General features: G+C 43.3%; 1 protein-coding gene across 4 annotated transcripts in view; it reads left to right on the top strand.

The window, feature by feature from the left end:
- The first annotated feature begins 1,005 nt into the window (after positions 1-1,005).
- LIMCH1 (LIM and calponin homology domains 1) overlaps positions 1,006-26,376 on the top strand; it is a 174,905-nt gene continuing 149,534 nt past the window's right edge. For all 4 annotated transcript variants that reach the window (XM_058023743.1, XM_058023742.1, XM_058023741.1 and 1 more), the window contains exon 1: positions 1,006-1,211. In XM_058023743.1, the coding sequence (XP_057879726.1) occupies positions 1,116-1,211 (96 nt within the window). In that variant the 5' untranslated portion in view covers positions 1,006-1,115. The remainder of the gene's footprint in view (positions 1,212-26,376) is intronic.

Genomic DNA, 26,376 nt, shown 5'->3' with positions numbered 1-26,376 from the left:
AGGATTTGTCTTTAAAAGACTGTGTCTTTTAAAAAAATTTTCTGTTTCTAGAAACTTCTATGCTTAACCTTAGGCTAAAAAGCATCTGCTTGATCTGGGACTACTCACACCATGTAAGTTAGGCATGCAAGTCTCTGCAGGACAGAGTTGGATTTCTTCCTCTGCATGAAGACAAAACCGGGAAGCATTCATCATGGTTTGTATTTTCAAGCACACCTTGATGCCTGCTCTGCTTCCCAGGGAAGACTAACGCGGTCCCGCGTTTTGGCCAGGCCCGTGTGGCCCCTCGGCAGCCACCCGGGGCTCAGCCAGCCCGGGCGATGTTCCGCAGCGCCTCAGAGGCACCTGCCGGGCCCCGCTCCCGGCGCAGCGGCCCCGGCCTCGGGCAGGTGGTGAGGGCCGGCCGGGCGAGGGGCAGAGCGCCTTCCCGCCGCGGACATGGAGGTTCTCGGGCGCTCTCCGGAGCAGCATCCATTAATGAGGTGTTTAAGGCAGCAGCCGCCAACAGCAACACACCGTGGGCGGCTCGGTGCCCCCGAGAGCTGAGGCGGGGGACTGGCTGCCCCCAGAGCAGGGGAGCCTTGCCATCGAGTCCCCCCTTCCCGGGAGCAGGGGTGAGGGCAGCGGCTCTGCCCCAAGCGGGGGGAGTGCCTTTCCGTCCCCGTCCCCGTCCCCCACGCGGGTGCCCGAGTCCCCCGCCCACCCGCGGCCGCAGCGCCGCCCGATGCGATGCTCGCGGCGGGGAGGCGGCGGCGCGGGCATTTGCATGGGCTGAAGGCAAAGCGGCTTCGCCCGTCTGTTTTATTTTTAGCTGGCAGCTCAGGACAGCGCAGCGCAGCTCCGCTCCGCCGGCGGGGCGGGCGGGGCGGCAGCCGAGGGAGGACCGAGCCGGCAGGGCGGGCGGGCGGACGGGCACCGGCGGAGAGAGGTTACCGCAGGCGAGCTGCAGCCAGCCGGGCTGCGGAGCGCCGCCGCCCCCGGCTCCCGCCCCGGCGGCTGCGAGCAGGGAGAGGCAGGGACAGACAGGCAGCGGCCTCCGGCGTGCCCTCGCTGCGGCCGCGGCTCGGTGCCTGGCTGTTCCCCCGCCGCAGCCGCGGCGCGCCGGGGCCCTGCAGATGGCCAGTCCTGGGCTGGAGCTGGGAGAGGTTCAGCCTCCTGCCGAGCCCCCGCAGCCCGAGCTGGCCTTCACCGAGGCTCAGAAATGGATCGAGGTAAGCCCGCGGGATGGCAGGGGTGCGGGCGCCTGACCCCATCGGGGACGCTCCGCGGGACAACCCGGTGTCCTTCCCTCCCCGCCACGGTCGCTGTCCCCCCGGGACTGTGGGCGTTTTATTCCACGCTGATCTCTATCCCGGCCTCCCCGCCGCTCTCCCCAGCTTTCCTCGCTGCGGGGAAAGCAGCCGGGCCCGAGCGAGCCGCCGCTCAGCCCCGCGCAGGGTGCGCGCCTTTGGATGAGCCCCCCCCCTCCCTTCCGCCGCTTCCAAACTTAATCTCCTAATCGCATTTCCCCGCCCCGGCGCTGGGATGAACGGAGCCGGCTGTAAACACGGGCCGGGCAGGTGCGCCGAGCCGCTCTGGAGGGGCGCGGATGCTCCCCCGGCCCCGCGCCCCGCCGGCTCCCCGCGCCTCGGGCTCCGCAGTGCGCGAAAGGGCCGGGCCGGCCCCGCTGCCAGCCCGGGGACAGCCCTGCTGCCCCTGCTCCCGTCTCTCGGCCCACCAAGGAGAGAGATTTAGTCTGGCTGTTCAAGCAGGGCAGAAAAAATAGATGTGCTGGCTGTTTGCTCGCGCCGTAAAACGGAAAGATGGGCAGGTGGTGGGTCAAATTTAACAGTTAAATATTTTGGCTTGTGCCAATAGAGACGCTGAAAATAGCTCTCCATCTGATTTCCGGTACAGAACATGTGTGAAGGTGGCATAAACCCAGATACCGGGGTAGCTGCTCCCTTCAGCTGAGGGCTTTGAATTTAATCTGCAGCTTTTAGAAAGCCTCAGTGGATTCTCTTTCCTGAAAGTGACTAGGCAAAAGGTTGTAAAAATCCTTGTGACTTTAAGATTCTGTGAAGCCCTGTGAATTTCAGACTGTGATGTTTTAGTCCAGTATCAATTGGAAAAGTAATGCTGTGTCAGTCTTCAGGGAACTGGCCCTGACATGATACGAATCTGGCTGGTGTAGGACCAGAGGCAGAGGAACCATGATGAATGTGAAAAGAAGGGCTTTTGTGCCAAGGAAAGGTGAGCATGCAGCTTGGAAAAGTGAAGTGCACATAAACACCATTTGTCTTGGGAAGATGAATACATCAGTTTCTCTATAGCCTTCTTTATGACTGAGGACCAAGGGAGAGAGGCACGTGACTCCATCATACATATGCTATAAACATACCTTGTGACCATGAGTCCTGCTGACTGCCAATGAAGCCAAGAACTCAATGGTGAAGCAGTTCTCTGTAGATAACAAAGCTGTCATCAGCCACTCCAGGCATGATAATAGTTAAGGGACTGTAAGTCTTCCTGTATTAGAACAGAACCTTGTGGGTCAGGCAGAAACTTCCCTCTTGGGCAGTTTATTCCACACTTCACTGTAGCAGGAGGTCTCATGCCTGCTTCTTGTGCTACACAGGCCCTGGTGAGCAGAGCAGGAGAGCTCTTTAAGTTCTTTGTCCTCCATGCAAGTCCAAGAGTTCAATGTGTACAGGGGAAGCTGTCAATAACTTCTTGTGCTTCCTCCAAATGTTAAAGCATCATCTGCTTGATGCCTGAGTGACAGAACTAATGTACTGTTAATTTTGCAGCCGTCCCCTTGCCTGAGGGGAATGTGTCAGGAGCCTGGAGCACTGCCACAGCTGTGGTGTGAGAGGGAAGCATCTGCCTCTCCAGCAATGCCCAGAGTTGGTGCTCCCACTAAGAGAAAGAAGGAAGAAGCTGCCAGTGAAGCAAATGTGGCTTAATTTGCCTAACGCATCGTATTTGCTTTTAATCCCAGTTTGGCTTAAGCTCTGGAGCATGAGTGTTATTACCTCTTCCAAAAATATGGTCAGCACTTACCCTTCTAAATCTGGATGGTTTGAACTGATGGAATTCTGCAGAACTTGATATGCTAGTGCAAAGTTATCGAGAAGCAATGTCAGTCTTAAAAAGAAATAAAATTTAAAAAATAGGAAATGATAAGGTATCAACATTCAGTGTGCCAAGCCCTATCAATTTGCATGAAAAGCAGAAACGGAGGTCATGGTGTGTCTGGCTACTAAGTCCATCTGCTTCACCTGGCTCTGTACTTGTCTCTCACCAGTTTATTCTCTGGCCTAAAGATGTTAGGAAGTGTCCAGTGTGTTGCGTCTTCCAACTCCCCTCTGACTATTTAAAATTACATCTCCCTCAAATGAAAAGAAAAGAGATTTTTATAATTGCAAGGAGAGCTATTGAACCTGTAGTATGGAGCAAACAAGTTAGTGAGAATGTTAGCAGTGTAAGACAGCTTAAAATCTGTCATAGGCTGTAAAATACTGCCATGCAAGGAAATTAAAGTAGAAATGGACAGATTGGTAACTCTTTCAGCTTACTGTGCATTTTTATTTCTAATGATTAAGTTGTCTGACTTGCTTGTTCGATTCTCATCTGGTTTAAATCCTCGTGTGAGCCCTATTGTTGTAGGGCTGCAGAAATCCACCCTGTGGTCTGCAGTACATTTCTCCTGTGGTGGGACTGGAAAAAGAGGCTTCTCCTCCTCTTGCAGATGGGCAGCCAGGACATTAAGTTATGAGTGTTTAGATCTGCAAGGATCAAGGAACTTCCGTTCCATGCTCCAGAGGTCTTAGGGGTCCTGTTTTTACTCCTTGGGTCTGTCACCTTTCACCAGAGATGGTCTTCTGGGTGCCACAAGCCTTCCTTTTTCTCTGCCAGCACTACTTTAATCTGGATGCTGCAGTGTAGAGTGGTCTAAATTACACTGAAGTTTTGGTGGATACCTTTGGTGGATACCCTAGAAAACCAGGGGTCAGTCTTGCTTAATTTTGCATAAATATCAACTGTGCATCCCCCTTGTAACAGCAAACTAGTCTATTAGTTTAGTTTGGCTTGGCATGTACTACTTAAGTGAAGAATGCCCTCCTAATGATGAAATGCACCTTATTAGTAGCACTCAGAGGAATTAAAATAAAGGCACTGAATGAAAAATCCTGTGAGAGAGCTACATCAGTCTGCATTATTAAAGGTGTGGTATCTCATTTCAATTAATGTGTCTCAGTTTCACTGAAAGAATATATCAACCTTGTAAAGCCTAGTGGCATACTATAGCAAAATAACAAATCTAATTTAATCTAATGGCCTGCAGTCTTAAAATATCAAGGTTCTGTGTGTGTGTGTTTAATCTGGAATAGGTGGTGGTTGAAAGAACATCTGTATAAACAGAGTTATTCTTGCTGTAAAGACTCATAGGAGAATAATACGGTAATAAAGTCACATTTAATACTGGTGTAACTCCTCAGGGTATTGTTATCTCCTCATCGTGCCTCCTAGCCTTGCCTCATTAATATGCTCTCTCCTCACTGCTGAGACTTGGTTCAATTAGGGATGGTTTTTCCATAGATTTGAATTCCTTAGAAACTTTGCTAGCTGATAACAAGACTCCCTTCATAGTTGTATGGCAATAATAAACAGGTTGAGTTTTTCTGTCCATTGTGACCAGTGCTTGACTTTTATCGTTCCCTCTAGATGTGTGTAAGCTAAACCCCATCAACTTCTAATAATCTGCTGCTTTTTTCTTATATACATTCCCCACGAGAATTCTTGTGTTAGGGAGAAATTTGCCAGCCAGAGAAGTTTGTTGGGTGTTTTGTGTCTTCTTTTTGCCTTCTAGCATAAACACCCTTTAGATTTTTGTATTTAAGGTGATGTTTTAAATTGGTAACAGTGGTACTGCTTCTAGGAGAAGCTGTAGGACTATGTGCATTCCCTAGTGCCTCTGGATGTGCCACAACATACAGAAAAATAGGCAGGCCCCTCCTGCCCTATCTTCTCTATGGAAGAGTGTGAGAGGCATAAATTCAGGGAAGTGACTCAGGAAAATAAACTTCATGTGATTTGCTTGAGCCGGGAGTCTAGAAACAAGGTTTCTATGGGGTTTATCTCAACCAGAGAGGAGGTTCCCACTGCAAAAATGTAACTTAAAAGGAGTTGAAGGTAATTCATTGAGCAAAATCTTTCCTGATGGTGAAGGACTTGTTTGGAGTATCTGCAGCAGTGTCCTGGAACCTGAGTAATACACAAGTTTGTTCATATGGGCTTCAGAATGCAGTATGGCCTTTGAGGAGCATCAGAGATAAAGCTCTTTTGGTGAAATGTATTGGGGAAGCTGACTGATTCACTGAGTGTACAAGCAACCTGTGTCCTGCAGGAGTGTTTCTATTTCAAAACATGTGTAGACATCTACTCTTCTGTGAAGCTGATCCTGGGATCCTTGAATAGGGACACCAGTTCATTTGACCACTGACACAGTTCCTAGAACGCTGGTGCCTGTAGTCAAACTGAGGCCTTTGGGTGCCTCTACAGTCATGCCATTATTTGGATAGGAATTCATTAAATCCAGCAGACATCTTCTCCAGCAAGCATTTCCAGAGACTTCAGTTGAACCACTTTATGAGAGTATTTAAATACAACCATTTAAGCACAGAATGTTGCACCAAGCTCTAAAAATGAATGGTTTTATTAATCAAATATTGTTGAATAGTTATTGAATGAGCCTCCAAGCAGTGTTTGCAGGTCAAATTTCTTAGCCTTTAGCCTTTCTTTCTTTTGAGCTCTTTTTCTTCTGCTGGAAGAGTGTCTTACCTATATACTTTATGTAATGTATTGGGAATTAATTTATTAAAGTGAGCAAGTGTATTCACTAGAAGAAATGTATGCAAATGTTAGACAAGTAGCCTGATGTGTGGACAAGCTGAAGTATAGACCAGAATAATCCTTCCCATGGTGTTTGTAAGGTAACCGTGAAGAATCAAAAGGTGTGTGGTTGGTATCAGGCCCTAGATATATGTGAATGCAGGACAGCTTTACTATGATTACAGTGACTGGACCTGGAGAGGAATTCTTCACTGCTATCTCTGCATCTCCTCCTGGGCAGCGTTTAGGGACTGCAGGCAGGACAGATGGGATGCTCTTCATTCTGGCTCAGTTAGTAATTTGGTGGAATGACAGCTAAATTGACTTAATGGGGGTGGTAGAACCCACCCAAACTCTCTGACCCTGTCAGACTACCACCTTCTAGAAATTTTTTCCCCTCCAGTTGCCTGGCAGTCGACCTCCAGTGCTGTACACATGAACCCAGTTCCCTTGTCATGAGATCTGTTTAAGCCATGCTACAAGTAGTGCTTGGCACAGGGCTGAAAATAATCAGAACAACAATACTAGTGTTGAAGGGATAATGTCAGGAAAAGCAGCACTGAACTCTTAATAGTCTCAAACCTGAATTAATTTCTACTTTCAATATTGAAATTTTAAAGTAGGTGAAAGATCTGACCTCAACACAGTCTGGGATGCCGTTATGCAGTTGTTGATGGAGACCAGTTAGCACAGTTCTATCATGTCAGTGGGCTTGTTCTGCTGGTAGTTATATTTTTTAAAATTATTTTTTAAAGGCAAACTTTAGTGCTCTAGAAAGGAAGGTAAAATCTTTTCCAAGTATGGAGTTTAAATAGTTGGTTGATACTGATAGCAGAATTTTCTAGCTTCTAAAATGTTTTGTCTTACCAGGTTATAAAAACTGCATTATCTTTTGTTTGGAAAAATCTAGCAGTCTAGGAGCTTTTCATCCATGGATGAAAAATTCTGTGCATTCTTTTCTGCAAACATTCCAAGAAGAACAACTTTCTAATGAAAAAGACATTTATGGAGTGAAAGTGTCACTCAAGAGGACAGCTGCATGGGGCGAGATATGAATATTTTTGTGTGCATGTCATGAAGATCTAAGCTTTCCCTCCTTCTCCTTCTCCTTCTCCTTCTCCTTCTCCTTCTCCTTCTCCTTCTCCTTCTCCTTCTCCTTCTCCTTCTCCTTCTCCTTCTCCTTCTCCTTCTCCTTCTCCTTCTCCTTCTCCTTCTCCTTCTCCTTCTCCTTCTCCTTCTCCTTCTCCTTCTCCTTCTCCTTCTCCTTCTCCTTCTCCTTCTCCTTCTCCTTCTTTCTCCTTCTCCTTCTCCTTCTCCTTCTCCTTCTCCTTCTCCTTCTCCTTCTCCTTCTCCTTCTCCTTCTCCTTCTCCTTCTCCTTCTCCTTCTCCTTCTCCTTCTCCTTCTCCTTCTCCTTCTCTTCTTCTCCTTCCAATATTATCACTTAAAGACAGAAGTCTTGCCTCACTCAGGCCCTTAGATGACAATGAGTACAACAGATACCATGGCACCAGGAACATGACATTAAAATTGATAGCTGAAATTCTCCCAGCTATGTTAACTACTGCTGTGGGTGAAAGGGTTGTGGCCTTGAGACAGAATGTGAAGAACAGTAATGTACCACAGCTTAAAATAAACAGCATAAATGTAATTCCTGTACCTGAGACAGGGTGAGGACTGACTGCTGGGGCAGCAGTGATGGAAAGGACTGGGGGAACCTGTGGGAAACAGGCTGGGTACAAGCCTGTGATGTTCTGCTGGAAGAAGAGGCTACTCCTTCATGATCTTCTGGAGCTGGTAGTGATGGAGGTGGTTGTTTGCTCCTGTTTGGCACTTGCTAGGCCCCTCTTGGAATACTGCATCCAGTTTTGGAGCCCAGAGTGTGGGAGGGACATTGGTAAGCTAGAGGAAACTGAACAGGGAGCCCCCAGGCTGGATTGGGCTGGAATACTGTCATGAGAGAGAGAGTGATGGAGCTGGGCTTCTTCAGGAGAGGTGGCTTTGTGTGGACTTGGCAGCAGCATCGCTGTACCTGTGAGAAGGTTTTTGAGAAGACAGATCTCAGGCACTTCATCGAGGTATGTGACAGGAAAATGAGATACTTGTCATAAATTAAAATAGGAAAGATTATGGCTTTGATATATGAAGAAGTTTCTTCACTATGCCAGATGAACATGGGTGCAGGTTTACCAGAGGTGCTGGGAGAACACCATCCCTGGAATGTTTCATTCCTGTCTGGACAAAGCTGGGAGTGGCCTGGTCAGGCCCAAGAGCTGCACTTGCACAAAGCAGAGGTTGGACTAGAGGCCTCCTGGTGTCCCTACCAACCTGGTTATTCTGTGCATCTATGGCTCCTTGACAGTGGGTGGGTAAGCATCACTTAATTTTATTTTTAATGCTACTTTATAGGCCACTTGTGTTATTGCAGTCAAGAGCCTGTTTATATAACCAAGATCCTTCTTTATACAAAAGCAAAACTCCTATGGCTTATGGCAGGCATCTTCAGGGTATGCTACTGAGTTTTCTTTGTAGAAACTCATCAAGGCAGTATGAAATATGTTTGGCTTCTAATCTAACTATTTTTGCTAAACCTGTTTTATTATAGGAAACTGTAAAAATTACTAGTTTAATTGGCTTGGCTTGAATTTTTTTATACCCTGCTGTAATTGATCATTAAAGAATTTAAGTTTCCTTTCCTTTCCAGAGCTTGAGAAGATGACATGCAGGGTTAATTCTTGAGAATTTAGATGCTAAATCCTTAAGAGGCTTTTTGTTTGTGGTATTAGTTGTTTATAAGAGTCCTTTACCTTGATAGTCACTCTGCTCATTTCCAGTATAACCTGCTACTGCTAAAATCCTGTTAACTAGGATTTTTCTTTAGTTATGTGCATATGTGATGATTATTGCCAGCACTCCTTACCCTAGAAAAATGTCTAGATTAACAACAGGATTAATAATAGAGCTTGCATCTGATGTTAAAATTTACTTGAATTAGTCTAGTGAATTCCTGATTGATGAGGAGAAGAAAATTCTCTTCATTTGCTCACTTGAAGAGAAACCCTATTTTGCTGGTTTCAGAGGTCTCATGCCTAGTACCAAAGACAGCTTGATTTTGAAATCAATCTTGACAAGCTAAGATTATGAAAAATAATACTGCTATGGCTTCTTGGCTTTGGCATCATTGTCAGTGATTCACAGAGCACTTCACAGGCTAAGAAGCAGCATGGTGGAGGCAGGGGAAGCAATTCTTTAATTCTGCTCAGATTGTATGGATGAGTAAGGTAAGAGAGAAATGCTCTTCATTAATTGATCCTTCCCAGAGTGTTCTGCATGATCCCTGGTTCATGATGGAAATAAGACAGGGATTTCTGCAATGTGTGATCTGATCCCACAGTGAGTTTCAGAAAGAACATCAAAGGAAAAGTTCTCTGTGATGGCTTTTTCCTTATGCTGTTCCAACATCCAAATTCTCTCTACCTCTATCTGACTTTTCCACAGTCTTCAGATGAATCCCAGCCCTTCAGTTATCTACAAGCTGTATGGAAAGTGGCTGCACATACTCTATGTAATGCACAAAACCCAGGAGACCTCATGCTGATACTGTAAATACATTTCCCCTGGTTTCCTTTCCTCTTGGTGTTGGTAGATCTCTGCAGAGTGCTGCAGTCAGGAGCAATCAAATGTCTGGGTGGATTACAGAATTATTTAATAAATAAATTAAGCTGTTACCTGCAGTTCCTCAGTCATGCATTGCTGTGTCTCAGGTTTATCTCACCAACAATGAGGAAGCAAAATCTATGGAAAGATTAATACGTAAGAGTTAAAAAAATTTATTTTAGCTCTGATACATACATACAGCAAAAGTGCAGGTCAAGGGCTTTACATGATATATTGATAATGCTTGATAGCACTGCATCATCTGAATTCCTTCACATGGGATGGAACTCTTGGATGGAGAAGTTGTGAACTGAGGATGAAGAAAAGTATTGTCTTCCACTCTGGGACCTTTGCATTTCCAGAGTGGCAGGAAAAACTCCAAATGGTCTTTCCACTAAAACCAGAAGGCCAAGAAACTCAAAGGAATTCGTAGCTCAGCATCGGGTCACAGACTGGCACAAAGAGCTTTTACTGTTGCTCTGACTTGAGAAGCATAACCTTGCTTTTGCAAAAGCAGAGGCTGATACCCATATAATAACTGATTTCAAGTGGGAGCAGAATGCCTGCATGGCTACAGAGGACAGGGGCTTGAGGTTAAAAATCTCTTTGTGGGGCTTTGCCAGCACTGTTCTCCATGAAATGTATAAAGTTGGGCTGTTGTATGACAGCAGATTGTGGCTCTGGTGGAGGTTAGAGGTCTTACTATGGGTCTTAAAGCAAATGTAATTCCCAAATCCAAACCTCTAACTTTAGTCTTCACCTGCATATAAACATTCAAGGAAATTATGGAACTCATAATAATTTAATTTCTTGTGCAAATTTTATATCTGATATTGGTGTATTGGACACTGTTTTAATTCTACTTCCAGCAAATACTGAAAATTCTTTGTCTGAAAGTCTACTAATCTAGAAAATTCTTAAGTATGAGATTTTTTTTTTTAAGTCTGCTGTCAGAGAAGGGAAGCTTCTGTGTCTGAGGAAAAGCACTGAAGTTGTCCTCCCTTTTTTCCCCTGAATTCCTGGTTTTGAGTATGAACTTCTTGCCTTTGATGGCAATTTTGCTTGCATTTTCCATTTTCTTTTTTTTCCATTTTAAAAAGTGTCATGGTGTGTTAGCTGAAATCTGCTACTTGTCAGCGAGCATTTCCTGACTGTGTTTGGGAAAGGGAGAGGGATGAGAAGAGGCAGAAGGGGCTGCCCTGTCTCTGTCAGGCTGGTGCAGGCAGGGATGCCCAGTGTGCCAGGACGTTCATCCATGAATCCCTTGGCTTTGTTTCTGTGCGATTGTTGGGATTCATTTCAGTGGGCTAACTCGCATATATTGTTGCAACAAAAACAACTCTGGAATTTTTTTCAGTCCAGAGGCATAAATGTAACTATGTAATCTAAACAGGAAAAAAAAAAAAAAAAAAAAAAAAAAGAGAATAACTATGCAAGTATCTTTTTTGTCTTTTTTGTATTTGTCCTTTTCCGGATTCTGGTGAGTTTTGTTTGAAGTTGTGGTTTGGAAAAAGGAAGCAATGCATTTAGGAGTATGCATGTGCAGTGTCTGTCATCTGACAGTATTTGGATCAGTTAAAGATAGGCAAGAAAATAATCTGTTTTCCAGAAAAAACTATGCTTGCAAGGAAAAGAAGGTGTCATAATCAGTGAGTCACAAAAGTGAGTCTTGCCTGAGTTCACAGAAATTATATAAAATCTTGGCCGTCTATCCTACGCCTCCCAAACCCAATTTTTATTTCAACAAGAGGGCCTTCAATTTTGGAATAACATGTTAAAAACCCCAAAATCAACAAAGTTTAATTGACTCAAATGATCCTTTATTTAAAACATCTTGACTGTTCCGAAGGGAAGCAAAAGTACTCTCTAAACATTTTTAATTGTGAACATGCAGGTCTTCAGTCTTGCTGGGACTTTGTTTTCTCCTTCTCTCAGACCATAGCCACTCTGCCCATGTCACTGCTCTGCTGAGGGTGCTGGGCTGAAGGGCACGTTCTGGCAAGGCAGGTACTTGTGCCTGCTGGTGCTAAGGGCTGTAGGCAGTGCTGCACTGATCTCTCAGCACAGCCCAGATGCACGGCCACTGCTCGGAGTGGAGGTGCTGTGGTGGCCTTGCTTGGAGTGGAGGTGCTGTGGTGGCAGTGCTTGGAGTGGAGGGTCCTGTGGTGGCAGTGGTCAGAGTGGAGGGTGCTGTGGTGGCAGTGGTCAGAGTGGAGGTGCTGTGGTGGCAGTGGTCAGAGTGCAGGTGCTGTGGTGGCACTGCTTGGAGTGGAGGTGCTGTGGTGGCAGTGCTCAGAGTGGAGGTACTGTGGTGGCAGTGGTCAGAGTGGAGGTGCTGTGGTGGCAGTGCTTGGAGTGGAGGTGCTGTGGTGGCAGTGGTCAGAGTGGAGGTGCTGTGGTGGCAGTGGTCAGAGTACAGGTGCTGTGGTGGCAGTGGTCAGAGTGGAGGTGCTGTGGTGGCAGTGGTCAGAGTACAGGTGCTGTGGTGGCACTGCTTGGAGTGGAGGTGCTGTGGTGGCAGTGCTCAGAGTGGAGGTACTGTGGTGGCAGTGGTCACAGTGGAGGTGCTGTGGTGGCAGTGGTCAGAGTGGAGGTGCTGTGGTGGCAGTGCTCAGAGTGGAGGTGCTGTGGTGGCAGTGGTCAGAGTGCAGGTGCTGTGGTGGCAGTGCTCAGGGTGCAGGTGCTGTGGTGGCAGTGCTCAGGGTGGAGGTGCTGTGGTGGCAGTGCTCAGAGTGCAGGTGCTGTGGTGGCAGTGCTCACAGTGGAGGTGCTGTGGCGGCACTGCTTGGAGTGGAGGTGGTGGCTCTCATGTGGTGGTTCCAGCTGATGGTTCCAGCACAGGCAGCTGCTGCACTGCAGCTCCTCACATCCAGAGACTCTCAGACTGGCACAGAACAGAGAAGGGTGAGATATATCCTGTGAGGAGATGAGCATAAAGGGAGCACGGGGTGTTAAAAATCAAGCTGGTGAAGTTGCAGTAGTTTTACCTCCCTTATTTTTCAATGATTATTTTCTCCCAGGAAGCAGTCCTCATTTGGATTTGCTGATGTTCACTTGCTATGGGTGCCCTCCAGCTAAAAGCATCAAACCCATCAAGCTGGATCTGTCGTAGGACTGGATCTGAAGGATATGCAGTTTATGAAGGATGCACTGCAATTGGGCACCCAATTTGGAACCTTTTCCTAAATAGGAAAAGATCCCTATTTCTAGGTAAAAATGCATCTCAGTAATGAATGCTTTGTAACTTCATTCCTTTCACTCATTTTGCTTCATGTTAGTAGCTTCAGGGGAGAAAGTAAGCAAAGCAAGTAAATTATAGATAGCTATGGGACAATTTAATGAAAATTCACAGGGGTAGTTCTGGGTGACATTCCAGTAAGATATAATAAAAACTTGTCTACCAGTGCTTGCAGAATTTTATCAAATAACTTCCGTTCATTGTAGTTCACTACTGTCTTTGAAATAATAGCTGAATAATAGCTTTGATTCTGTACTTTTTATTTTTGGATTTCAACCAAGACTCTTGAGTGCATATTCTGGTCATAGGCAGATCTGATAATTTGTAGTTTTTACATCCACCCTCAATATTTGTTAGTTTTTCAGCACAATGCTTAGTTCTCCATTGCATTACTGGGTTTTCTTTTTTCTTTTCTTTTTTTTAAATAAATTGTGTGGAAAAAAACTTGCATTTCAGCTTCCCACATTAAGGGCCTTGAAATCAATAGATCAAAGCCAGAGCAGACTTGCTGGAAGTGGTGCAATCTCAAACTGTGTTGAAAGCTTTTGTTTTCTGCCTTTTTCCTGTCTCTTGGTATCTCCCAAGAGGAGGAGGACCAAGAGGGGGGTGTCTCTGTGCAGGGAGGGGGAGAATGCCATCATTGCATGCTTGGGGTGCAGGGCTGTGTGACCAGAAGGAGCTGATTTTCACAAGCAGCAGTGAAGGCAGCCTTGGCACAGGACGAGGAGCTCTGATATTAAGTGCCAAAGCAATGGCTTCCCATGGCTTGACCTGGTGTGCAGTACACCCAGGAAATAGGTGCTGTTGGAAAAACAGCTCATGGAAAAAGGACTGTCAGTGTCAACTATGAGCAGGGAACATTTCTCAGGGCATGCAACTTCAGCCAGGTAAAAGTTTTCTTTTAGGATTGAGAGGGAAAACCAAAGCATCTTGTACACAAAAACATATGAAAAGAGGAAAACATAAGCTCCTATTTTTGTATTTGGTGGGGAGAGTGTTTTAAACTTGGAACTGCAACAGCATGAAAGCTGTAAATGGTTGGCGAAGCAGATGTGATAGAGACAACAAAGTTAAGATGCTTCCACGCATCAAAAACTCTTGCTGCTACTCTGTTGAGAGTAAGCTTTTATTTCTTCAATAAAAAGCAAGTTAAAGAAATGGCTCTTCCACAATGTAGAAAGCTGCTGACAGGGGCAGAAGGTCACTTCCAATGTGCACACTTGTGTCTTTTGTTGTCCAGAGGTGTATCATAGCAGAATTCCTTAGGACAATGGCATGAAACGAAAAGAGCTGCTGTCTGACAAGTCTTCCACAACCAATTGCATTTACAGGTTGCCATGAAAATGTCTTGTGAACGACTGAGCTTGAAGCCAAATGTGTTGACCTGTGCACTTGTCCTACTCCTCAGAGCCATGATTTTTTCCTGCCAGAAGTCTAATGAGGCTGTTGGAGGGAAAGAGCACATTTGGGAATTTCTGGACTGCTGTAACTACAGCTCTTTCACTCCCAGTGCAGTGACAGAATATTTGAACTAATACAAGTTAGGAGAATTACAACTTTGTTTTTACTAGTAAAACAAAAGACCCTTTTTTTTTTGTTCATCAACAGCCCATCTAACTTAAAATATGGCTTTTGACTGAAGGGCTTTGGAATATTTTGCTTGCTGCTTGTGTGGGCAATGTTGGGGGATTTTTTTGTCTGTAAATGGCTGCCCAGTAATCCATCTGTTAATGCACAGAAATATGGATGGCAAAAGGCTCTCACTTGATGAATTTGTCACATGGATTCTGCCAGCTCTCTGCCTTCTATGTGCCTTAGGGTTTTAAAATATCTTTACATAGGATAATGGTTATTGTGAGCTTACTTGAGTAGTTGACGTGCAGTTGGTCATCCATGTATCTTTGTATCCTGGTGCATATAACTTCAAGATTTTTCTTCTAAACTTTCACATAAATAAATAAATTTAGGAAATTTAGTTGAGAGAAGGGAAGAAATGAGAATTAGCAGAGTCTGGATAAAGAGCTTCAAGAGAACACATCCAGTAACAGGCACTTGAGAGAATATAAGCTAGATCAGGCATGTCTAATCCACTGTAAAATCTCCTTTTCCCCAGGATGTCCTGGTTGGAGTGGAGATCTCAGGCCCTGATCATGTTGCAGGCAAGATGAAGCTCTTTTTACTGGAAATATTTGATAGCAGTTCTGACTAGAGTGGGTTGCTCAGCAGGGCTTAGTAGAGATTTCCTGGTACATTGTTTCTGTGAAGTTGAGTCTTCAGCAGTTCTGCATTTAGTATTCCCTTCTATCACACATTTAGTATTCCCTTCTATCACACATTTGGTATTCCCTTCTATCACAGTAGAAAGTGAGAAGCATGAGTACGGACAGATACCAAATTGCCAGATCATCTTTTTGGAAGACACTTGGACTCAGGTCTCAAATTAATTCCAGACTGACCCTGCTCTGTTTCTGAAGAGAACAATTGCTTCTTTCCTTTACTGCTTCTGTCTTTGTCCTGCATAAACCCTGTTTTTAAGACAGAAGATGGTGGAGGCAGTCTTTAGTTAAACTGTAGTGTGAGCTTCTGGTTTTGCTTTGAGGTTGGGCTGAACATGTTGCTTTCCAGGTCTAGGCAGTTGTTCCTCTAGTCAACTTGAACAGCATTTCATCCTGACAGCTGTTTTTCTGACATTATTCCCAGTTAGTTATTCATTGGGATTAAGGGCTTTTTGCAGCCAGAACTCTTTGCTGGGAGTGTGCTGTCATTTGGCAGACCATTAAACCAGTAATTCTAAAGCGCTTAAAAATTTTAATTTGCCCTACATTCTTCCTATTTGGAGTTCCAGCTTAATTGTTCTGTGGGCAAAGAATAAAAATTTAATATAAATACCCTTATTTCTCTCTCTGTTCCCCTTCCTGCAGTATTTTCAAGCCAAAACTTTAAGAGCCAGATTTTGGTAGGGATTGCTTTTTCCTGAGGTAACACAGGTACCATGTGTGGGCTTGGGACTCTGTGTACAAGTGTTCCTTGAGCACATGAGCCACAAAGTCACTCAGCATTCATCTGCATTGTTCACTCTCTGGAGATGTTACTGCAGTTTCCAGATGTGGTCCCATGGGTAGCATGGAAGAGCCACCTGGTCCCTGGGGGAGAGTGCTTATCATGGTGGTGTTGAGACACTGGTGCTAGCTCCTTCTGCTAGTGCTGGTGGCACTGGTGGTGTCCCTTCACCCTGATGGTCTCACCTCTCGAGGAGGTGGCAGCAGTGGTTCTTGCCAGCGCAGCTGGGCTGGGTGGAGCCAGAGGAGAGTGCTTTGTGTTTTGGATACTTGGTGCTTGAATGGCCAATTCTTTCACTTCTCTGCTCCTTGGCAGTCACCTGATTGTAAATTGTCTTATGCTTTGAGAGTTACAGTTTTAAGCTAACGTGTAAGCAATCCTCCTGTAATTAAAATCAAGGATCAGTTCTCTTTTGGATCTGTAGCTTAGTTTATCCTGGCACTGGTCCAGACTAGATGGAGAAGCTGTTTTGCTCTGCAGGCTTCTTTACTACTGTTAAGCAGGTAAAAGGAAGAGCTCTGACTGGGTTGAATGCTCTCAGAACATCTGTTTCTTTACTAATATGTTTCTTACTGGCCTTGGATCTATTGCATAATGAAGATAATGCTAAGCCTATGTGTTACTCTCTCATGGTTTGCATCCAATTTCAGCTCTAGTGCCACCTACTCACACATTGTATCTATAATGTTTGGTGTAATTCTAGAAATAATTGTGATTGCCCCTTAATTTTTACAATATCTATACTCTTTCCCTTGGCTCATCTATTTGTCCTGCTACCAGAGGGCATTGAATGAATTTGGTATGCTTCTGGTGAGAGCACTCACAGGCATGAAAGGGAAAAAAAAGTGGTTTTTGTTATTAAAAATAACGAAGTCTTCAACAAAAGGGCAAAAGAACTGATGTCCCTTTCTGCTGGAGAAAAATTTCTAACACTCTGCTCAGCTGATGTGTGTTATATTTTTAGACTTAACTGACTTTGGTTTAAGACACTACTAATTTTGAATTCCAGCCCAATTTATATTTGAAAATCTTTGGAAAAGCAGGTGTGTTCATGAGTATGAATCGGCACAACAGAATTCTGTCCCTGGAAAGACACAATAGTATTAAATAGTACTGAAAAAGTATCAAATTCCTTATATCATGTCTGTAATCAGAAGGTTCATCTTAAAGACTGTCAAAACTGACCTGCTTCTTTGAATATCATCAGCAAAAAGATTTGCTAGATAAGTGCTGAGGAGTATGTTTTTTTAAATAAGAGAATCAGTCTATATATCCATCTTTCTCTCAAAGATCAAATAATTTGAATCCCATTCCTTCTCTTTGTGTAGTACTTTGCTATCCCAAGGATGTTTTAGGGTCACATTGCAGACCAAGCAGATGATCCAGCTAAACTTGTTAGAAGTGGAAGAGAACTTTGTTGTTTTTGCAGTTAAAGTAAAAACTGCCAGCCCTGCCCTACAAAGCCAAAGCCCATTGGTGCCCTAAAGTCCATCAGCTGGCTTCCATTTTCATTTTTATAGAGCAGACTACAGAGATTACTCTGTAATACTTGTACTACAAATACTGCTTGGAATTTGATAGCCTTTAAAGTGGCCCAGACTGGAGCCGAGATTAGAGCTCAAGGTGATCTCATTATTTAGTTCCTGGTTGGGAGATTTCATAATTGTGTGTCTTGAAAGACCATATTTTGTATATTTTCACCCCTTGGTGATAGTGTCTCCTTTCTGTATTGAGTCCAGACGTTTACTAGTTTTGTTTTGTAGCACTCTGATTCTAGGGTAAGTTTTTTAATTTAGATAGAGTCCTTCTGGTTTTTTTGGTAGTTGTTGTTACCATAAGATTAAATACCTAAATTTTTACAGAAGACTTAGAATTTTGCATTAGAAATCTAATGTGCTAAGAGTAACTTGGCATTAGTCAGTTTTCTATCTTGTGTTGTGGCTTCAAGTTAGGGTAGCAGAAGAAAATTTCATCATCCAAATGGAAAACAAAATTATTTGCATTTTTTAATGCATTAATGATTTTTTAAAAATCCATTATGATAGCTTCAAATACCGCAGAAGTAGATTGGTGTAATTTTACATAGAGTTGAGGAAGGGTGCATTCCTCCAAGAATACCTTACTTTCTACCCCAATAAGAGCTTTCATGTATACAGTACCAGAAAATCCAGCTTCACACCTCATGGATAGCAGAGCTTGTAAGAAGACAAGAGAATACTAATGCAAATGATGCTTTCCTGTATATGTAGGATATTTCTGGCCTAATGCTGGAGGTTTAGCCTCCACTACAGCACAGACAAACTGTTTGACTTCAGGAGGGCACAATGAACCTTCTTCCACTGGGCTCTTAAAATTGTTTTCTTACTACTACTTTTAATTTGAACGTATGCTTTCTCTGACTGTTCACTGTTTTGGCACTTCATCTCCTGACCTTTGTTTGTAGCATTTGTTAGACTGAAATGCATGTACAAACTTAAAAATGTCAAATCATCAAGAGATGTGCTGTATTCTCCTTTGGAAAGCAGGCAGGTTTTTACGCCCCTCATACGGTACCCAGCATCTCAGGGCCTGATTTCACTGAAGACAGCTAAATGCAAGTGAAATAAGAATTATCTCAGTAATATGTTTCTGTCTTCAGTCTTGGAGAACGTGATGAAATTTGCAAGGTCAGGCCTGCTAAAATAACACAATAGTGTTGTCTCTGCAAGCTCAGTTTCCCTTCATGGGCATGCATATTAAATACGTAGTCACTGCTGTGTTTCTCCTGAGTATCTCTTTAGTGCACAGAATGAATAGAGCAGCTCTCAATGAACAGCTATTCAGTGTTTCATTTTCTCCTCACTGTTCAACATGCAGTCCTATGCCATGTTCTTTGTTTGCAGTTCAAACCAAATTCCAAGGATGGAATTATTTTCTCAGACTTTTGTGCTGCTCATCACTAAAGTATCTTCACAAAAAAGTTCTGTGCAAACACGGACCTTATTTCATGCCTCCACTGTGAGTATCAGAATTGTGGAGCAGAGAAATTGATTCAAGACTGTATGCTAATGTGAGACTCTTAAGACCTTGTATTCTTTGCCATGTACTTAGCATTCTGTGGCATTATAGAGGCACAGCTATGGCTCTCTTCTGTGTGCTAGGATGCCAGGCACTCACAGCAAACGAGCAGGGTGTGCCTGGTGATCAGCTCTCCAATCCTGGTGTCACTGATTGCACTGGTGACACCACTGAGTGCAGTGGCATCAGCCAGGACAATATTCAGATCTCAGATCAAGTGTGTAGCTGGCTGAAATACAAGATCATCTTTTCAACCCCTTGCAATTCTTTCCTGCTTTTGCTGCCTGTGTGCAAACTATACAGGACAGGAAATATCACTGTCCTTGCCTGAAATGCTCGTCTCTTCTCGGTCTTCTGTGATATAAGTGACATAATAAATCTGTCTTGTTTTAATACCAGCTATTTATTCTTAATCACTCTCAGGCAATCTTAATTCTTATCAGTCTCCTATTTAATCAATCTTAATCAATCTCCTTTTCTCCTGTCCTCTAATTTCACTTACTCTCATACTTCACTGGACTGTGTGCTTTAAACTTAGCACCAGCCAAAGTGAAGGAGCAGTGTGGTGGGTGCTGTTGAATCCCAAGGTTTGGGACTGTTCTAACAGGGAAGAAGTGGGGCTGAAATGCACCTAGCTAGGAAACCTTTTTTTATTCTATCAAGATACAGTCCTAGTGACTTATTTCCCTTGCTAATAGATGATAAAATGCTGTAATTATAAGAAATTTTCTGACTAGCGTTGCAGATCTTCTGCCTTCACTTCCCTGGATAAAGACAATTAAAGAGCTTGTCCAGCACAAACTTTCTGGTTTGCTACATACATTTCAACTGGAATGTAACATTTTGCATGCTTATGATCACTTTTTGGAAGTAAGAAGTCATGATGAATTAGTAGTTCATACATTAGGAGTTCTAAAAAGACATGTCGTAGGAGAGAGGGCTGGAGAGGCCAGCCCATAACATCTGTCCTACTGTGTAGCGTCATCTGTTCCTTGGTATTCAGGTTGTCTGAATTTCTGGCTGAAATTCAACATGTGAAAGTTATTAGATCAAATTTTTTCTGTCCCAAAGACTGTGAAAGTTTATTTTGCCAGTTTGTCCTGGTAGTGAATCTGCTTGCTATCGCTATGCTTTTCTAAATCTGCTTTATCTCAGTAACATCATAGGTAACTTCCATGATTAGAATGAAAAGTCAAAATGAAATTATTCATTTAATACCCACTATGCCCATTATTATAATATAATAGTAGTCATTTGGAATTCTCTGGCATCTAATCTGCCTTGTGGCAGATTTAAAGTAGGGATCTTTATTTTTAAATTTTAAAATCTACAAATTTCATTTTCCTATTTTGATCAAGCTATGAGGTGTAAAAAATGCCTAAGGCTGTTTCTTGCATTTATAAATAGATGCATGTAATTTTTTATAGTGGTTAAATGAGAAATTAATTAATTTCTCTGTAATAATGGAGACTACACTAAAATAAATGGTACATAATAAATTTGACTGGGAGCCATAATAAATTTGACTTAATGCTGCTAAGCAGTAAATCAATTAGGTGTCATGGAAGTGGGGTGTCTTAGAGTCTAAAGTGGTATGTCTGGTATAAGCCACAATACAATAATGTTTTGAGCTTGATGTGCTAAATGTTCATAGGTAGTGGGTATTTGGCAAAATAAAGGATCCCTAAAGGGATATTGTGCAAAATAATCCAAACAACCCTAGCTGGCTATTTTGCTTTTTTTACCACATAGGACTTCTTTGAGCATGCACGAGTCCTGTTACAATCCAGAAGGGTCAATGCAGTTGTAGGGACAGCACTGTCTCAGCTTAAAACCCTTTAGTTGTAAAATATGCCAACTAATTTTGAGGCCAACTGTCAATAAGTTCTGGTGATCTGTAGCTGGTGATTCTTCTGGGAGACTGAAAGAGAAAGTGTGTGTTTAATGTGCACACAGGCACACCAACCATGCAGCCAAGTGATGTCATGTTTCCCTGCAGCTTGGAAGGCTGTAGGGACAGTGAAGTGATAGTATCACATTCAGAGAGAAGGAAAATTTCTGGCTTATCTTGGTGAAATCATTCATGTCTTGGAGACCCTTCAGTTTTAAAAAATTTGTCTATTTGCAAAGGACATGGTGGCCCTTTAAATGTTATGATAAAAGCTTGGAGTTTGCATCTGGTTTTGTGCTGTCACTGTAACATGAGCTGGTTTATCTGATATAAAAGCTCCAGAGAATCAGAAAGCTATATATTTAAGTTTTAGGATGGCATTTGTAAGACTCCTGTTACCATTTTTACAAGATAAGTGTTGATCAGAAAGGAAACCTTATCTGTCTGTCTTTGAAGCACAGGGTCTACATCACACAAGTCTCTTTTGGTGTGTTGGCATGAAATCATTTCTCAGAACAATACTTGCACTACGACAGTGGGGAGAGGTGGAGGATAGGCTCCCAAATGGGGACACAGGTAAGCAGAATAAAAGTTTTGGCTGGAACCCTGGGAAAATGCTTGCAGCTAGTGTCTCTTGTGGAAAAAGAGAAGAAACTTGAGACTCTAGCACAAGGTAGCTTTGTGCAGGTTTCTGTTGATGGCAAAGAGAACGTGGAAAGTTGCATGGCAGACACTTGATAACCAGGCACCAAGAAAAATGCCTTTTTATGTTAAATCCTGCAGGTCCAGGTGGCTTCTGAAAAACTGAAAATATACCCTTTTTCCCAAAATAGCTGACCATGAAGTAAGGGGAGGAGCTGGTAGAATAAACCCAAAAAAGGATTTTTTGAAGCTGGAGCGTGCCTGTTGCACTAATTTAATCCAGACCTTATCTTGTGGGTCTCTAGATGAAGCCTCATATAAAGTAAAGAAGGTACTTACATCTTGCTGGCAAAAGTGTGATCATCATATATGGAACTTTTTTGTTTTTTCCTGTTATTTGGTTATGTGTGAGCACCATCAGTTTGCCATTGGAAAATCAGTCTGTGTGTTCTGCAGAGGGTGGGAGTGGGCAGCTGGCTCACTCCCCCAGTCAGTGCCTTCCTGGGTGCCCTTGCAGGAAGCCTTGTGGAAAACAACCACAATTTACCAGGGTTTATCTAATTACTCTAAAACTTGAGGGTTGAGATTTTAGGCAGTAGGATATGTTTTTGCAAACCCATTCATAGGTTTTTTCCTTTGATTTCTCTGAAGAGGGTCTCATAGCATTTGTCTGAGAGCCTTATGCCTCTCAAGCATTTTGAGTAAAAATCTGTGTTTTATTGATACTCCCTTCACTCATTAGATGCTACTGAGATCCCAAATTCTGAAAAGAAATATAAATTGGGAGGAAATAAACAAGCAGACATTTACACATGAAAAACAAATTTGCTAAGAAACTCTTAGTGATAGATTTGAGTAAACAAAGTTGATTCAGAACTTTATAATATCTTACCAACTCTTAAAGAACTTGATGAGCTTTTTTCCAGTACTTAAATAAGGGCAGTGAATGAAAATTCTAAAGCTTGAATTTTTCTTCATTGGCTTTGTCAAAAACCAGATTGTTGTCTCACATGAACTGAATATCTGAGCTTTATGTAAACTATTTGCTTGGCATATTAATTTTTGACTGGGCAAGAAGGTGTTGAAGTTTAAACTTGTTCTATAAATTCAGTTCCTGTGGAGATTATTGTGACTGCCAGCATGAGGAGCATTGCCATCTCTATTTCAGGGGAAAATGAATTTCAACATAACAATGTTATGACAAACTGAGTTGAAGTTCATTTTACAACTGTTCACAGGCATTTATGAGTCAGGATGACACACAGGGACTGAAGTAGGATTTTGATTGACAGTCTTCAGCTGGGTTTTATTCCATCTAGCCATGTATACAATGTTGAATATGTGTAGGTGCAGGAAACCTGCCCATTTCATCCCTCCCCTGACATTCAGTTAAGGGCTTGTGGTCAGAGGAGTGAAGATGGGGAGCAGCTTCACACAGCTGGAGGCAGCTCCTGTCACCTGATGTGGGCTGGCCCTCATCTCTAGCCAAAAGGCCACCTGTCTCTCTGAGACACCTTTTCCATTGTGCTTGGCTGGCATCCTGGAAAATAGCCTGTTGGTGAATTTTGTTTTCTAACTCTCTGTAGCAGAGATCCTCCTCATCATTGCTGAACCTGGGAACATGCTTGGCTTCTATTGGGGCCATCTGCCAGATTTCTGACCTAACTTGGCTATCAAGGGCCCCTAGGTGCTGGTTTTGCCTAGCACATCTAAGATGCTGCAGTAAGGTTAAGGGTATCTTTTGTGTGCAGCTCTTCCACCCAAGCCCCTGTGGCAGTATTTCCCTACTTCTGTGCTGTTGGTTTCTGGGGCTTGCAGCTGTGACCCCTAAGAGGGTTATTAGGTAACACTAACTGGGAGGTGATTTTCCCTGTTATGAGAGTCACCCCTCTTTCCCACCTTTTTCTTATCTCTTGCTTTGTAGATTTTAGCACACTTTAGATTGGAAACAGGACCTAGTTCACAGCTAAGTAGATGAGTCCTTTAGTTCTTGATAACTGTTACCCCATGGTTTATGTGGACAGAATCTAACCAGATAATCAGTATGAATCACTTGTTCCTAGTTGACATTGTCCAAACAGCACTAGAAGCATCATATCTGGGAACAGCTGTACTTCTCCAGCATTCTGTGTAAAATCTGCCCCTAGAGCAGGCACACAGGTAAATGGGTATTGTCTCCAGCTCGACCTAGGAATGTGCCTTCTGAACTAGGATATCTGAGGTGAGCCAGCTATGGAGACCAGAAAATGCTCTGTAATAAATGGGGACATTTGAGTGCCTGCAGTGCAGAGCCTGGCCTGTCAGGGTGGTGACAAGACTCATCCAGCTGTATCACTCCCTGATGCAGCTCAATGGGGAATACTCTGGAAAGGGAAGGCTATATTGAGAGCACAGCTTGAGTGACGCCTGTGGCCATCGTCAGGCATGCCATTCCTTTTCTAAAACATACACTGAAACCAAATATCCTGTCACGTCCAACTGTTCCTGGAATTCCCTCCTCCTCCCTCTCTACCCAGATCCTGATTCTCTCCCTCCTCCTCTGTCCCATCCAAATGGTTTTCTGGCCTCAAGAAAGACCTGGTGTCAGCCACTCTTGCTGACCATGGGACTTGCAGTGTTTCCCCTCTGTTTTTAAGTGCTGACCACACTGCCATCAGAAGCGATGCCGTGGAGAGGCTTGCTCTCTTCAGTACCTTTTTTAGCCCATCCAAAACCCATCCTAGAGATGGGCTGATCCACTCTAATGCTAAGCAGGCCCTGCAACACCCTCCAGGCAGGGCTTTATCATTGAAAAAGTGTCAACTGGAAATGTAATCGGTCATGTAATAGGTCAAAATACACCAGAATGTGTATTTATGCCTGATTCCATTGCAACTGATATTTGGTTTGACTGCTTCCACTGCTGTAATGCCATCCTCAAGGAGGGAACATGGTGGACAGGATTATTGACAAAGCCTCTAGGTTTCCCAGGGGCAATGGGCTCAAAGAAAGGGCCCATAAATTTGTATTTTTAAAATTTTGTTGTGTTTAAGTTAAGCCAGAAAAATGGTGTGTCCTTGCTGTTGTCAGAGGTATGAGGTGAAGGCTGTGCTGCAGTGGCAGTGTGGTTAAATGGGGTGGCTGCTCTCCATGAAATGAGCTGTCAGGCCCTACTTCAGCCCAGCCTTTCAGTGCCTGAGGCTCACCTCAGAGCTCAACTGTGGTGCTCAGCTCTGCGCAGGGCTCCTGGCGCCACAAGTGGGCTCTCAGCATTTTTCTGTTTAGTTCAAAGATGAGAAAAAATTAGTTATGGGAAAAACAAAATCCAAACCCAGAACTTAAAGGACTGCAGGATGATGATTGACATACGCAGATTTTAGGGAAAACGTAGTTTGAAAACTACAGCTTTGTCTTCACAAAACAACCCAGTGTTCTTTCAGGGAAGGTAAAGATATCTCCATCCTTTTCTCCTGCACATCAGTAATTTAGAGGTGATATATATTCAGGGATTCAAAGTTTGCAATGAAGTGAGCTCCTGCAATGGGTTCAAGAGATGCTGTACAGGGTCAGTGCAATTTGGAATTCTTGGGTTTGGTCTTGTATTTTTTCTACATTTTCGCAATCAACATGCTCCCCTCCCCTTCCCTTCTGGAATCTGTAATTGTATGTGGCTTTTTCTAAAAGTTGTGTTTGCATGTGGCTTTGTCTTTCTTTTCTTTCTTTTGTTTTTTTCTTCTCCTTCTGCTTTCATTTTCCCCCCTTTAAGGGGCAGTTATGAAATTCTTGTGAAATTCTTGGCATTTCTGAGCATTCTTATATGCAGTTGATGTGTGGGGTTCATTTTCATCACTGAATAGCAAAGAAAAGAAGGGTTAGAGTTCCTGTAGCAAGCAGTCTGCCTAAATTTACTGAAAAAAAAATCCCAGCATATATATATATATATACATATATATATATATATATATATATATATATATATATACATATATATATATATATATACACACATATATATATATATATATATAAAACTAAGCTACTTTGTCAGTGCCAGGGAGGGCAGCTGAGGTAGTCCTGCCTTGTGCCAAGTCCAGTGGTGTGCTCTGTGACATTGCTTAAAGCTGCTGGGCTGAGTTATCTCAATTAGCTGGGGAATTAATCTGGTAGCAAAGGGTATTGTTTATCTTTTACCAGAGAGGTCTTCAAAGTAGTTCAGGTCTCAACTCCATTGTTTGGAGCTTTTTTCCCCCCCTGTCCTCTATCCTTAAGCTTTTGCAATAAGTCCAAATGCTTCTTCTTTTTGGACAAATTTAGAAACTGCTATCATGTTGCTTGTAGCTCGTGGCATGCAATAGAGCTGGGAACAAATGGCTGCACAATGATATATTTGATACCACTTGATCTATGGAATGCTACACCCCCAAGTTTCTCCTCCATGCTTCAACCCCCTCACTCCTATAGACCTGTCTAGAGGTTTAATATTCTGCCAGTTCCTAAAAACAATAAAATCATGCACATACTGTTCTGAAAGACTGAGATAGCAAAAGTCTCCTATTTGCAGAACATGATGCTAAAGTCTTTATTACCAAAAACAGAAAAAATCAAATCCTTCAGAAATTCAAAAAGTCTGGCAGTAAATCAGGGTTTTGGAGCTAAGTGTCATTCTTAGTGAGCATTTGTGTGAGTCTGTGATGTGAAAAAGCACTCTTAAGCTGCAGTTACTTAAACCTTCCTGCTCTCTCCTGGCTTGCTTTCTTGTGGGGTAGTGAAAGCTTTCATTGCTATGCACTTTTTCTCTCTGTGGCTGATGCTGTGATCCTTTTGCTTTCTAACTCTTCTCACTTAAGCAAGGAGGAAATAAAAGCTCTTGTTCACAGATTTACTGAACAAAGAATTACTTTATTTTTTGCTTGACTGCTCAGTATTAGCAGTTTATTGGAAGAGTGCTTCTAACTTACAGCTGTAGGAAATACAGGTGCC

The sequence above is a fragment of the Melospiza georgiana genome, chromosome 5 (assembly GCF_028018845.1).
Source record: "Melospiza georgiana isolate bMelGeo1 chromosome 5, bMelGeo1.pri, whole genome shotgun sequence".
Lineage (NCBI taxonomy): Eukaryota > Metazoa > Chordata > Aves > Passeriformes > Passerellidae > Melospiza > Melospiza georgiana.
This window is presented reverse-complemented; position numbering and strand designations above follow the sequence as displayed.